General features: G+C 38.6%; 1 protein-coding gene across 3 annotated transcripts in view; it reads left to right on the forward strand.

The window, feature by feature from the left end:
- Window positions 1-14,781, forward strand: part of ttc21b (tetratricopeptide repeat domain 21B) — a 68,356-nt gene extending 53,575 nt beyond the window's left edge. For 2 of the 3 annotated variants that reach the window (XM_080199183.1, XM_080199185.1), the window contains 9 exons: window positions 844-954; window positions 4,097-4,178; window positions 5,130-5,295; window positions 7,911-8,072; window positions 8,607-8,802; window positions 10,469-10,693; window positions 11,387-11,507; window positions 11,612-11,679; window positions 13,915-14,781. In XM_080199183.1, coding sequence (XP_080055309.1) covers window positions 844-954; window positions 4,097-4,178; window positions 5,130-5,295; window positions 7,911-8,072; window positions 8,607-8,802; window positions 10,469-10,693; window positions 11,387-11,507; window positions 11,612-11,679; window positions 13,915-13,992 — 1,209 coding nt within the window. In that variant the 3' untranslated portion in view covers window positions 13,993-14,781. The remainder of the gene's footprint in view (window positions 1-843; window positions 955-4,096; window positions 4,179-5,129; window positions 5,296-7,910; window positions 8,073-8,606; window positions 8,803-10,468; window positions 10,694-11,386; window positions 11,508-11,611; window positions 11,680-13,914) is intronic. The other variant, XM_080199184.1, reaches the window with a different exon arrangement.
- Window positions 14,782-15,277: the final 496 nt, after the last annotated feature.

Raw genomic sequence — 15,277 nt, forward strand, 5'->3', positions numbered from 1 at the left:
TGCATGAGAAGGTGCTGTGGGAGGGGATGAGGCTGTCACGAAAAGAGCGGTTCCTGTGGAATGCTGAGAAAGGGAGTGGGGGGGTGGGGTCAGTGGTGAAGGGGAAGTGTGTTTTGTGGTGGCTGGAGTTGGGGAGCAAAGATACGTTTGACCTTCCACCATTATGCCATCTGTTACTTGTTCCTTCATCTTGCTTTGTAGGCATGGGACTTAAAACCAAAATTTCAGGGAATCTGTCAGTAATCTCACCATCTCCAAAAGAAAAAATTGGTAATTTGAAAATATGGGGTCTTTCAACTCGCGGGGGAATTTGAAATCCGGGCACATGCAGTCTGAAGTTAAATCCTTTCTGTTTGATGTTGTTAAACACAAACTGTCAAAAGATAGGCAACAACTTTCAAAATAATTTTTTTCCAAAAGTTCATATTTTAATATGTAGCTAAATTCCTTTATGCCACATCATTTTGTAATTTTCGTGGCACAATACAACAATCTTAACAAAAGGCTTGTTTTTAAATTGTGTGTCTACTGATATGTTTCACTGGCATCATTATTTTTGTGATATATATATACTTTTAAAAAACTAAATGTCACTTATGTTTATCGGTCTACATGTCTAATACATGCTGTGAAGGTGACGGAACACCATTACCTCGAATTTAAAACTTTGGATTATTCTTCTATATTCAGTAAACAATTTACTATAAAAGAATGGTAACATTGTTTGCCCACACACCCAAATGAGTCAATAGTCTTCTATGATTGTGGAATAATATATCATTATATACCAACAAATATCTTGCAGTGTAACATCGTGATGTATTTTTACTGTTTACTATGCAGGTGATGCTAGAGCTTGCGCAATTGTATCTTGCCCAGGATGATATTAATGCCTGTCAGCATCAATGTGCAGTTCTACTGAAAAGTGACCAAGATAATGATGCAGCTACCATGGTTAGTAGAAATAAAACCAAAACGCAATAGGTAATTAAACGCAATTGAGACATTAGCGCTGTTGCTGGTAATCTTTTTAAATTTTGGAAGTTTGTCAGTCGCTTATGTAATGAAAACTCAAGTGCTTATTTAGTCTTGTTGTCACACATTTTGTATGCAAAAGTTACCTTTCAGGACTCCCCTTTTATTTGATTTAGTGGTGAAGAAATGAGAAAGGAATGCACTCTACGTGAGGTGGTACCAATTCTGGCTGTTTACAATTATACTATGGAATTGTAAAAGCTCTGAGATGATACCTTGATAAGAATATTCAATAAGGATGCCAACAAAACCTCAACCCCTTCAGTTTAACTCCCCATCAAGAAATAATCAGGGGTTTGCCATCTAGTTTATGCATGGGAATTAATGGTGCCAAAATTCAATACACCAAGCAACATTACATAAATCAGTTCAGAGTGCTTTAGTGCTCTCCATTATTCCCATCAAGAATGCACATGCTAGTAAATGAACAAATTAACTCTTTTAAACTGATAACTTTGTATCTGTCTTCACTGAGGAAAATACAAATCTCCCACAATTAGACATCCAAGAAACTAAGGGGAATGAGGAATTGATGGAAATTAATATTAGTAAGAAAATTGTATTGGAGAATTAATGGAACAGAAGATTGATAAGACCCCAGGACCTGATATTCTACATCTCAAAGTATTGAAAAAGATAGTGGATACATTGGTGATCATCTTCCAAAATTCTATTGATTCTATAACTGTTAAGATTGGAAAATGTCAACCACTATTTAAGAAGGGAGGGAGAGAGAATACAGGGAGCCACAGACCTGCTAGCCTTACATCAGTAGTAGGAGAAATGTAGAATCTGTTCTAAAGGATCTGATAAATTGACACTTAGTAATCTGATTGGGCATAGTCAACATGGATTTCTGAATAGGAAATCATATTTGATGGAGTTTTTTGAGGATCTTACTAACAGCAGTGATTAAGGAGAGTTGGTGGGCATAGTATACTTGGATTATACTTTGATTTCCTGAAGGCTTTTGATATTGTCCCTCACAAGAGGTGGCGGATGAGCAAAATTAAGGCACTTGGGAAAGGATTGGTTATCAGGCAGATAAAGTTCACAAAGCTAAGTGGGAATGTGTGTTGTGAGGAAGATGCAAAGTGGCTTCAAGGGGATTTTGGACAGATTTTAATGAATGGGCAAGACCATGGCAGATGGAATATAATGTGGAAAAATGTGAGATTATCCATTTTGGTAGGAGGAACAGATGTGCAGAGATTTTCTTAAATGTTAAAAGATTAGAAAGTGTAGATGTAGAAAGGGCCCTGATAGTCCTTGTCAATAAGGCACTCAAAGCTAATATACAAGTACAGCAAAAATTACCAAAGGATATGTTAGCCTTCATTGAATCATAGAATCACTACAGTGCAGAAAGAGGCCATTCAACCCATCAAGCCTGCACTGACAACAATCCCACCTTGGCCTTAGCCCTGTAACTCCACATCCCCCTGACACCGAGGGGCAATTTATCATAGCCAGTAAACTAACCTGCACGTTTTTGCAATTGAGATGAAGAATTTGTTTTTTACTCAAAGGGTTATTAATCTTTGAAATTCTCTGCTTCCGAGAGCTGTGGAAGCTCAGTCATTGAGTACATTTATGCCAAGGGGATTTGAGATCAGAAGTAGCAGAGTCTTACTTCAATTTTACAGAACCTAGGTTAGATGCTTGGAGTACTGTGTGCAGTTTAGCCCTCTAATCTTGGGAATGATATTAATGCCTTCATGGGAGTGCAACCAAGGTTCACTAAACTTGTTCCCAGGATGGGCAGACTGTCCTGTGGAGAGAGATTAGGCAAATTGGGCCTATGTTCTCTAGAGTTTTGAAGAATGAGAGGTGATCTCATTCAAACCTACCAAATACTTGACAGGGTAATTGCAGGTAAGATATTTCCCTGGTTGGGGAATCTAGATGTGGAGATGCTGGCGTTGGACTGGGGTAAACACAGTAAGAAGTCTCACAACACCAGGTTAAAGTCCAACCAGTTTATTTGATAGTAAACCCATAAGCTTTCGGAAACACTTCTTTCGTCAGGTGTGTGGAACTTTACACACACCTGACGAAGGAACAGTGTTTTCGAAAGCTTATGGGTTTACTGTCAAATAAACTGGTTGGACTTTAACCTGGTGTTGTGAGACTTGTTACTGGGAAATCTAGACCAGGGGACACAATTTCAAAATAAGGGGGAAGCCACTTAAGATTGATTTGAAGAATTTTTTTTTTTACTCAAAGCGTTGTGAATCTTTGAAATTCTCTACTCCAGAGGGCTGTGGAAGCTCAGTCATTGAGTATATTTAAAGCAGAGATTGACAGATTTCTAAATACCAATGACACAAAGGGATATGGGGATAGTGTGGAAAAAGACATTGAAGTGGGTGATCAGCGATGGTTGTGTGGTTGCGTTGAATGATGGAGCAGGCTCAATGGACTGAATGACCTACTCCTGCTCCTATGTTCGTATACTCTTGCCAATTATGAAAGAATTCAGACAACAAAGCAATGAGCTAAGAATCATTTGTTAACCGTAAAGTTATGATGCATTAGAGATGCATTTTTCAAATTTCCAGGCACCGATTTGTACGTATTAGAACTTTGTGCACTAAGGTTACTGAAAGAACTCAAATTAAGCAAAAATATAGGACAGAATACTGAAGATTGAGAATATTAGTCTCAAAACCATGAACTTAATTTTGCAAGGAAACATCCTGAATTAACTGACCAACCAAGACAGTTAGCAATTTCTCCTGCATAGTATAAAAATGTAGTAAGGCACATATAAGACAATAGCTTGATGTCAGATGTCAAAATCATCTTAAGCATTAGTGTCCTTGTGATTTTTGTGGGTTTACACTAGGTAAAAGATAGAAGATCCCTGCAATCAGAGATGATGCCCTGCAATGGCTTGTAGCCTCATTATTCTGCAGAAATAAATCTAAGTTTTGTTAATATTGGAAAAGATTGTTGGTAAATATATTTTGTAATTTTTGAAAACAAATTTTATCCATTGTTATTTTGGCAAATTCTGTGTAATATTGATCTAATTAGTTATATTGATGTGTTGTTGTAGATGATGGCTGATCTGATGTTCAGAAAGCAGGATTATGATCAAGCTGTATTTCATTTCCAACAACTTTTAGAACGCAAACCAGGTAAACTTGACTGTTTATTGTTCTACATTGCTAACATTTTGTAAGTAGGCTATCTTACAACATGCAGCAAAATATTTGGATTAGTAACTTAAAGCTTGTCAGTATTTAGCTATTCTGCAAACAGAATAATAAAAAATATAATTTTTTGAACCAGCTAATATGTGAGATTCACCAAGGGAAATGGGAATAACAAGCAACTTATTTGAAGAAGCTCTGCATTTCATTTCACAATTGAGCAGTATATACACTACAGACTATTAATGATTTGGGTCTGCCAATGATATTTAATCTGATACAGTGGAGCCTGCTGTTCCAGTAAATGGTTTAACATCATCTTCTTGCCTTTATTTAAAGGATTAGTAGCAGGTTTGGAAGTATAACAATGAGACTCCCTTCTGTTATGGACCAGTGTCTGAGACAAGGGAACTCATTTGACCTCTCATAAGGCAAGGTAGCACTTGATTTGTTAGATGAACTGCTTTATTCCACAGTTGGCCGTACAATCTTTTAGTATGATAAAGAAACCTTTAGTGCAACCAGTATAATTTCTGTTCATGTCCTGTTACACAGATAAAGAGCATAGAAATGCTAGACCATTGTAGGGGGCTTTTATTGTAAGATCACAAATTTGCCCTGTCTAGTTTGTCCACTTTCAGCCTCTTGCTACCTGATTGATTGACTTTCTAGTACTTGTGTCCCAAGCTTTACAAGCTATTTTCCTTAATCAAGCAGGTTTGATAGCAACAGGATTCTCTGTATTTTCCAGAATAACACAACAATATAAATAAATTGGCTATTGTTTGAAATCAACTTAGCATCCCGCTTTTTAAATATTTTTTGTTTGATCAGGCTGTCGTGTTTGTTCCAAGTACAATTCAAAATCGCTAATGTCCAATTATTTTGAATGAGAAAATAGCCATTAAATCTCAAACTGTGATAACATTGATACAGTTCATTTTCGTTTAGATAATTTCATGACATTAGCACGTTTGATCGATTTGTTGAGACGAGCTGGAAAATTGGAAGAAGTTCACAGATTCCTTGACATGGCTGAAAAACACACTTCAAGACCAGCTTCTGAGCCTGGTTTTAATTATTGCAAAGGATTGTACCTCTGGTAAGTTGTCCTGTAGTTATGACAATTATAAAAATATAATTAAGTGTTACTGGTTCAGTGAACTAATATAGCACATTAAGCCAGGAAGATCCCAAATTTTACCTGACCTGTGCTCAGTTAAGGAAGCAGTAAGAACTTCATTTTCCTGAGTGGAAGATGAAAAACTTCAGATACTAGTCCTCATTTTATGCATCTGAGCACAGTAAATATTTAGTTATGATTACCTCCTTAGTAAAATAGAAAAACGTAGGAATAAAAACCTAATTGTAGGACTGCTGTTGTGGAATTAACTCCAGGTTCATTTCAGCTTTCAGGAGTGAAGGAGTTATTGGAGGGGGGATGGGATGGCACAGATTTCCATTACCCTTTCAGTGAAAAATTGTCACCTCTTCTTCTTGTCTCCTCTTTTTCTATCGAATAGACAAGCAATACTTTTAAGATTCTAGCTCTTTCTTCTGGATTTTCTAAACAGAGGAAATAGTTTCTCTGGGTAGGCATTTTACACTTGATGAGGGTGCATGTGGAGGTGTGTGATGTGAAAATTAGCTCTGCTGGCTATCATGTCAGTTTGATGTTACTCTTCTGATTGCCAAAGATGTTGCTCAGAAGGGAGGAAGGCTGAAAGCTGCCAGATTTGAGTGATAGGCCAGTTGATCTTGCTAACAGCCTTGTTTTCAGCCTGTCAAAGGCCAGTTTGGAATTTTGGTGTGGATATCTATGTGAATGATGGACCAGAAATAGCTCAGGTGGAAGAGGGGGCAACACAGTGGGGAACCAATCATAGTTGATCCACACAGTTGTTTGGGTCCATAAGAGGGTGAATGGCTAAGAGGGGCATGGTGGTTCCATCAGGTGAGCAGAATTAGCGGAAAAGATGATCTGTGTGAGCTCAGTCAGTTGAGAGTGTTGTGACCTTCTGGAAAAGAGGTGGGTTTGTAAGCATTATGAGTCAGCTGAATGCAATAAGGCAATAGACATTGATTGAGGTAGTGGGAGTTAGAGTACAGTAGCACTGACGACCACCATCCACAGAGCATATGCAGAGCCCCGGGCATGAGCAGAGGAGAGGAATGAGGGGTAGGGATGTAACAGAGGTCATATCCTCAACATTAGCTGTACCCTGAAGATCAGTCCAACAGGAGACTGCACTCATCTAGGTACATAGTCTCTAAGAATTATGCCTCCCTTGAAGACTTCTGATCTTGGAGTACTGCTTGCCATGCCAGCCAGTCACTGTTATCCTGAACACCTTCACCTCTGACTCTTTCCAATGATTAATAGTGGACCTTGGTGATGTCTCGTAAGTATTTGCATTACATTGCATAACACCTCACAAGTTATTGATACCCTATTTGTGAAACCAGGAAAGTACATAGAATTTCAAATAAATGGTGCCTCACAGGTACATAGGACAATAGTATTCACATCCATTGCTGGATTCCCGCAGGTGCAGGGCATCATCAATTACAACCCAGTGACTAACAAGGTGCTGAGTGTTCTGAGTTGAATAAGCAGTGAGATTAATTAACAGGGAGAACTTCCATTCTATCAACGTTCAGCTGGTCTGCAATAACAAGAGCTTCATGCCTAAGTACACTAGCCCGACATTACCTTTATCTGACTATCTCGATACCACATTTCTTCATGACATCAACAAAACTTTGTGAATGGATTCTAGGGGGCAAGGACAACCAGATCTGTTTGTCAAAGAACTTCCATTGAAAACAAAACTTTAATTAGATCAACTCATACCCCAAATGCATGGTTTTCATCTGTCCACCAGTCTCACCATCCCCATTCAAAGACCATTGCTTCCCTTCACCACCACTTCTTTCTTATCAGTTTTTTTCCATTAAAGAATGGAAGTTCACATGTTTAGGGTGTCATTTTTTACAGTGTTAGTAAAAATAAAAAAATGCACATGAACAAATGAAATAAATCCAAGTAAACCGCTCGGTGTTCTGATGGATAGGATGGCCTCCATGCTCTGCTTCTCTATTCACAACTCCCCTTGTGGCCACTGATTGGGTGGAGGCAGCTTGCTCACATGTGCCTTTTTTGACTAGGGTGCCTTTTGCAGTTATCCTTGTTGTTGAGCTGCTTGAAGGCCATTACATTGGCTTAAATGCAGGGATAGTTTTAGTCACTGGGCCTTGCTACACATATGGTCCCTGAGTCAGAAAGGCCAATGATGGTAATGGCATGCTTTGAGGGGTGACACCTCATTGGCAACTTCTTCACCTTTGGATGGGGCTCTGTACCAGTGGAGGGGACCTTGATCTGGGGCACAACTGGTATTGACTCTAAGCATCTCTGTGCCATTAGTGCCAACCCATCCATGCCATAGAGTGTGTCATTCATTCTCTGCATGTCAGTATGCTGTTCCTGCATCCACTTTGAGTGCTGCCACATATCTCTGTGCAATTAGTCACTCTCTCGGTGCACTCAGAGCCGTGGTGGTATGAATGAGCTAAATGGACTCCCTCATTCTAAGCCCATAATCTCCATGTTGCCTCAGGGAACTCTGACATGTGGACAGAATAGCCATACATAGGTTGGTAACAGAAATATTTTGTCACGAAGAAGTAATGTTCGTTGTGATTAATTTTCTCCAGGTACACTGGGGAGCCAAATGATGCACTCCGACACTTCAATAAGGCTCGCAAGGACAGTGACTGGGGGCAAAATGCAATTTATAATATGATTGAGATTTGCATGAATCCAGATAATGATACTATAGGAGGTGAAGTGTTTGAGAACCTGGATGGAGATGTGCGGTGAGAGCATATTGCTGCTAAATATTTGTCTTATGTGTTTGTATGATAGGGATAAGACTAAATTTTAATTTTCTCTAAATTGCATATTCAGTTTTATTTTATCATCATTATTGATTCTTTGTCATCTGTCGATTTTTGTATCAAATCTTTTGCTTTATCATGTTTACTCCTGTTCTAAGACTAAAACTTTTAACAGAATGAAATTAACTTTTCCTAGGTTCAATTTGGGCGTGTGGGGAAAATATTGTAGTTTTACTCAGTTTTCCCTTGCACTAATTTTTTGCAGCATAGGATTTAGAGGGCCAAGTCACTGGTAACCTGTGCTGGCAGATTACTGGCTGACCATTGTAACTTATCAGGATTCACTATGTTTGGACACTTTGCACAATTGTTGCAATTGCATGCAAAGCTATCTTGTATTTGTTTCTGAATACAGTGTAACTTCATAATAGGAAATGCGAATACTTGGTCAGTACTGATCTAAATCAAATAAAAACTTTGGGTGATTTTGTTACATGCTTCTATTGCCCATAGAAACTCAACTGAAAAACAAGAGTCAGAGCAGTTGGCCGTGATGACAGCAGAGAAACTGCTGAAAGAACTAAAACCTCAGACTATTCAAGGCCATGTTCAGTTGCGCATAATGGAAAGCTGCTGCCTCATGGCAACAAAGCATAAAGCAAATGTGGAACGAGCTCTCAGTGTCTTCACTGAAATAGCAACAGCTGAGGTTAGTCTTATATAAATCACAATTATGGATGGGAGAAGCTTTCCAGCTCATCTGAATTAATTGAATCAGGATCTTTACCTTCATTACTTTGTTACTGTACTGTAAGTCCAGTCTGTGCATTGACCACATTTTGTGTGAAGTACTTCATATTATTCCTAAATTAAATTTACATGGCTTGCAGCTTCATTGTCAGTCAGGTTTTGGCCTTTTACTTTTGGTGGTCAGGCCTGAATCAGCAGCTTAGATAGCATCTGTGGAGAGGAACAGGATTAATATTTCAAGTCAATAAATTTCATCAGAAATGTTCTGGCTCGGGTGCTGGGTTATGCTGAACACTGGCATGCCGATTGAGATGTGAAATTTGGTACTCGCCCACCTCCATTCCCATACCCATGTCTAGGTGAAAATCCTACCCTTTATATCATTCATAAAAACATAGAAGATAGGAACAGGAGGAGGCCATTTGGCCCTTCAAGTCTGCTGTGCCATTCATCACGATCAAGGCTGATCGTCCAACTCAATAGCCTAGTCCTGCTTTCTTTCCAAAGCTTTTGATCCCATTCGCCCCAAGTGCTATACCTAGCCACCTCTTGAATACATTCAATGTTTTGGCATCAACTACTTCCTGTGGTAATGAATTCCACAGGCTCACCATTCTTTGGGTGAAGAAATGTCTTCTCATCTCCATCCTCAATGGTCTACCCCAAATCCTCAGATTGTGACCCCTGGTTCTGGACTCCCCACCATCCGGAACATCCTCCCTGCATCTACTCTGCCTAGCCCTGTTAGAATTTTATAAGTCACTGTGAGATCCCCCCCTCATCCATCTGAACTCCAGCGAAAACAATCCTAACCTAGTCAACCTCTCCTCACACATCAATCTCGCTATCCCTGGAGTCAGCCTGGTAAACCTTCACTGCGCTCCCTCGAGAGCAAAACATCCTTCCTCAGAAAAGGAGACCAAAACTGCACAAAATACTCTAGGTATGGCCTCATCAAGGCCCTGTATAATTGCAACAACACATCCCTGCTCCTGTACTCAAAACCTTTCACAATGAAGGCCAAAGGTTTACCATTCAATGGAGATCACAGGTCAAAGATCAGCCGTAGTCTCATTGAATGGTTAAGTGGTTTATTCCTGTTCCTATGTCCCTTCCCATTGTTAATGGGAATTCAGTTAATTTCTTTACACTTTGATGATTTACCTTGATTTCCCCAAAGCTGAAATCATATCTTTTGTATAGAGTTTTGTAAAATGCTTTTTAGAAGATTATGTCATAGGTTATTCCACAGTCTACTTGGGTTGTTGTTTTCTCAGGACGTCAAGGACTTCGGTCCATAAGAATCTTCTTTTCCTGAATCTGTGTTCACTTTATTTGATGCATTGCTCCTCTTATAAATTGGAGCAGCTTGCCCTTGAAAGCCCACAGCTCACCTGCCCTAATTTTTAAAAAATTATCAAATGTCCAAGGAAGCAAATTCTGAATTATAATCTGAGCAAATAATTATGTAGAAAAGTTAACTCTTTTGCAAATTCATCACACTCAAACTTCATTTATCTGAGTGCAGTTCAGTCCTATGTAAGCTCGCAGGCTTACAAAAGAGAACTGCAATATATTTATGTGAACTAATATTTGGCACCCACTTATTCTTGATATTAATGCAGAAGGACCACATTCCCGCACTATTTGGAATGGCCACAGCGTACATGATTTTAAAGCAAACACCTCGTGCAAGAAATCAGCTAAAACGCATTGCAAAATTAAACTGGAATGCAGTTGATGCAGAAGAGTTGGAAAAAAGTTGGTTGCTTCTAGCTGATGTTTATATTCAGTCTGGAAAATTTGATATGGCAGTTGAACTTCTTAAACGGTGTCTACGGCACAATAAGGTAAAAACAGTTAATGATTCCTATATTGTGAGCTACTTAGAAATTGATAATGAACATAGACATGCATTACAGTTTGTGTTTACAGTCATTTTTTGAAGCATAATGCAGCAAAACATAGTTTGAGCAAGTTAAACATTGGTGTTAGAACTCAAAAGTGGCACTGGAGGAATATTTTGTCTTTACTGCATGAATAGGAATCTGGCAGCATCTGTTATAGAAACTGCCTGAAATCAGTGGAACCAATGAAAATCAGCCAGGCTTATAACAGGCAAACAATCCTCTCCATCTGCCTCATCACTCATGTGGTGAGTATGCTGTGACGGACAGGAGAGGGATGTGGGATCATTTTCCCTATTTCCCACCTCTCCGCTAAGTGCAGCAAAATGTAGTTTTGAGAAGAAGCATTTCGACCCCAAGAATGGTGTGACGTTTAAGAACAGGCAAAAAACAGATATTCTGATAAGTTTAAGTTAAAATAAAAGATAAATGTTTATTTTTCACAACACCCAAACAACAACAAACAGCCACCCGCACACACAAGATGATTTCTAAAGATGTACCATGCTCATTTACTTAATGTCAAAAAAAACAAGGTCACTTCAAGAAATGGTAGTTGAAATGCTGCAGGCCTAGAAAAATTTGTGTAATTGGTTCATGGCTCTTCAATCTATTAACAGATGTTTGTTTTCTTAGTCCTGTTGCAAGGCTTATGAATATATGGGATATATTATGGAAAAAGAGCAATCTTATAAGGATGCAGCCACTAATTATGAAATGGCTTGGAAGTATTGCAACCAGACAAATCCAACAATAGGTAAAATTATTGGTACATGCCAATAACAGATATTATTGTAAATTCCTAAATGCAAGGATTTGTAATACCAACTCAGAAAATGAATGACACTTTTTATTTTACAGGGTACAAGCTGGCCTTTAACTATTTGAAGGCAAAACGATATGTTGATGCTATTGACATTTGTCATAAGGTAATATTTTTAAATTCAGTGTTTGATCTTGCTTTCAAAATACAAGTCAGATCAGTTACAATCAGTAATCTTGGGTTTTATCCTTTACATCTACTGATGCACCTACGAGTGACAGCTCTCTGGGGGCTCATCTTCTGTGAGGAGAAGGTCCTGTCACCTCTTGCTGTTGAATGTTCTGCATCTGCATTTGGCAAGCCAAGTGTTGCTATCACATTCTTCTCTGTCTTCTCTTCTGTCTATAAGCAATTAGAGAGAAAGTGAGATTACCAGGTTCCATCTTCTTGACAGTCTCCTCACTGCAGTATTAAACAGAGACGCAATGGTAGCCATTTGTCTGCTAAGGACCATTCTCATTCAAGTCATCACCTGCGGCTGCCTCTTAAGGTCCTTCTATGCATGCTGTAGAGTCCTGGCCACCACTTGGAAATCCAATGTTTAGTAAAGTAAAAAACTAGAGTTTATTTATTAGTCACAAGTAAGGCTTACATTAGCGCTGCAATGAAGTTACTGTGAAATTCCCTAGTTGCCACAGTCAGGCGCCTGTTCAGGTTGATGCACCTAACCAGCACGTCTTTCAGAATGTGGGAGGAAACTGGAATACCCAGAGGAAATCCAGGCAGACACAGGGAGAATGTGCAAACTCCCACACAGACAATAAGATATAAATCACACCATTCTGCAATCATGCTGGTGTTCGATTTACGTTTGACGTGGGGATATGAGTCTAGCATATGGCCACTATATTGAGATGCAAATTTATTAAAATTTGGTTCCCAATGTTCAACAGTAGGAAATGTGGCCCTTAATTTAAACAGGTGAGGGGGAGAATAATCGTGTGCTATATTTACACTGCCACAAAACATGCCAAAGACCCTCTTGCAAGATTTTCCACTTCAGGGTGTTGTTTCTTGTTCTTGTGTTGGGAGCACTGCAACAGGCCAAGGATAGAAAGGTCAGAGTTGGCTATTGTTCTGTCTTTCATAAAAAATCCAATAAGCCTATCTCACTCTGACATCTGTACTGGTGTGAACATGGGCCAAGACAAATGTGTGTGATTGTGTGAAGTTGGTTGCACTTTACCTCGTTTTTCTTAGCTTAGGAAGTAGTTTCAAGGTGGAGAATGAAAATGACAAATGACTGCAGGTCAAGGTCATGTTTGAAGACTGAATGATGCTGTTCCTCGAAAAGGTCACCCAGTCTGCATTTGGTCTCCCCAGTGCAGAGGCAACCAATTCATGAGCAACGTATATAGTGTACCTGTGAATGAATGGAGCCTTCAACAATAGTGAATCAATAAGTTCATCAAATAGCAGACAGACCAACATGTACTGAGAATTAATATCTCAATGGAGTAGCAGTCACAACCAAATTAATAAACTGTGCAGTGGGCAACTTCTGATTAAATGCTGTGTCTTGTCTTTGCTGTCTATTAATTTGCTGTAGCATTGGTGACCCTTTGTAAGTACATTGCTTGAATCTTAAAATAAATACCTAATGTCTGTAATTATATTCCTTTTTTATAAGTCAAAGGTGGTTCAATGCAAGCAATTCATAGGTATTAAGATATGAGCCTTGGGTTTTCAAAGAGCAAAACAATGAATGGGTTATATAGTAACAGTTTCACCTGAACAAAGCCCAAGGGATTGGGGCCTGAAGAGATGAGCAGGGTGAGCTGACAGACCAAAACATTTCAGGAGTTCCCCAGCATGGAGTATATTAATGGGGCATGAAGAACAGGGTGAACAGCACCTGTCAAAGGTTGGGAAGAATTACAGACTCCTTGGAACAGCACTGGGAGCTAAAAATACACACAGTAGATCACATTACACTATTTTGCTGAATGAAACTGTAGACTTGAATAAAAATTGCAGCTGCAAGAAAAGCTATGCGCCAGGAAGAGAAGAAATGTAAAACTTTAGACAAATTAATAAATCTACCTGACCTGATGACAGACAAAACTAAATTGCAGGTTAACGTGGATGGTTCATTAGTGTCACATAAGCTTGGGAGGAGCAAATAGAAGGATTAGTGTTGCTAATTGTAAATAATAGTACAAATGCTATAGTTAGTTACATTCCCTAATGAAACTAGAAACTATTCAGTGTAGCTGTTCTCTAATACTTTCAAAATGTAACCAAGTCACAACAACCAGAAATTGGAAGATCCCATAATTTTAATATAGTGTAAATATTTATAATATTCAAACTGGTAAGGTGTCTTGTTTTCCTTTTGCAGGTATTGGGAGCACATCCCAATTATCCAAAAATGAGGAAAGATATTCTAGACAAAGCTCGAGCAGCTCTGCGTTCTTAATTGTGTCATATGATGCTAGTTTTGCTTTAGATTTCAGAAGATATATGTACAGTTTGACATGCCAATCTTGCATTACGTACAATACATTCTAAAGTATAATTAGTTGTATGACTTTTGTATGCTGACTTCGTAATTTATATACAAAATATTGTGATAGTATTTCATTGTTTTTACAGTAATGTTACTTTTTTAAATTACGAGTATTATACATATGAAATTGTACATGTATAATCTCCTTTAATTTTCTGCCACAACATTTGTAGTACTGTCAATGATGTAATTCACAATCATTCATTTTAGATGATTCCCTCAAGGAGTTCTTCAAGCCAGAAAATTTGCAGTCACCACTTGACCATGTGCTTTTAAGTACACATTAGAAATTTGGAATACAAATTAATTTGAGATGTGTATGATGTTGATGTTCATTTTCTTCAGCTTTTGGGGAAGGAGTCAGCCTATTCTGAATGATTTAAAGTAAAAGATGACCTGTCTGTATGTAGTGAATCACTGTATCTGTGAAGGCATTTAAAGACAAGGGAAACTAAGATTGATGTTTTATATTTCTATCAACCTGCAAAACTTTGATTTTTCCCCAATGCATGCAACTTGGTTAAATTAGTTGCGAAGAACAAAGATTGTCACATGGTTTCCACTTTAAAAATAGTGCTAGATTTTTGGAGGCTTTCATTTTTCTATCTAACTTGTTTGCAATCTTGTTTTTGTTTTTAGTATTCAAAATTAATTGATAAATACCTGTATTTAGTGCAGTAAAGAGCATTTCTGCAATTATTCTACTTGTGGTTGTATTCTTAAAGGAAAACAAGAAATACTGCAATATCTATTACAATCTTATTTTAGAGCAAATATCAATAAATAGGCAATGTTGATTTGTTTTTCAGATTGATTTTTGTTATGTCACACAATACAAAATCACTCAGGCAAATGCTGTGGGCAGGGGTCCAAATCCTGCCATAGCAGCTGGAACTGAAAGCTAGTTTCGGTATTAAAGTGCCTATGAAACTGGTGCTCTTTAGGGAAGGAAATCTGTCCACGTTATCAAATCTGTCTTTGACTTTGTCCATAATGCAACAGGTGTGTCCAATGCAGTAACATCATATCACTCTCTGAATTGACTTAGGGCGGCATGGTAGCACAGTGGTTAGCACTGCTGCTTCACAGCTCCAGGGTCCTGGGTTCGATTCCTGGCTCGGGTCACTGTCTGTGTGGAGTTTGCATGTTCTCTTCGTGACTGCGTGGGTTTCCTCTGAGTGCTCCGGTTTCCTCC

The sequence above is a fragment of the Carcharhinus amblyrhynchos genome, chromosome 11 (assembly GCF_965287045.1).
Source record: "Carcharhinus amblyrhynchos chromosome 11, sCarAmb.v2.hapA, whole genome shotgun sequence".
Taxonomy (NCBI): Eukaryota; Metazoa; Chordata; class Chondrichthyes; order Carcharhiniformes; family Carcharhinidae; genus Carcharhinus; species Carcharhinus amblyrhynchos.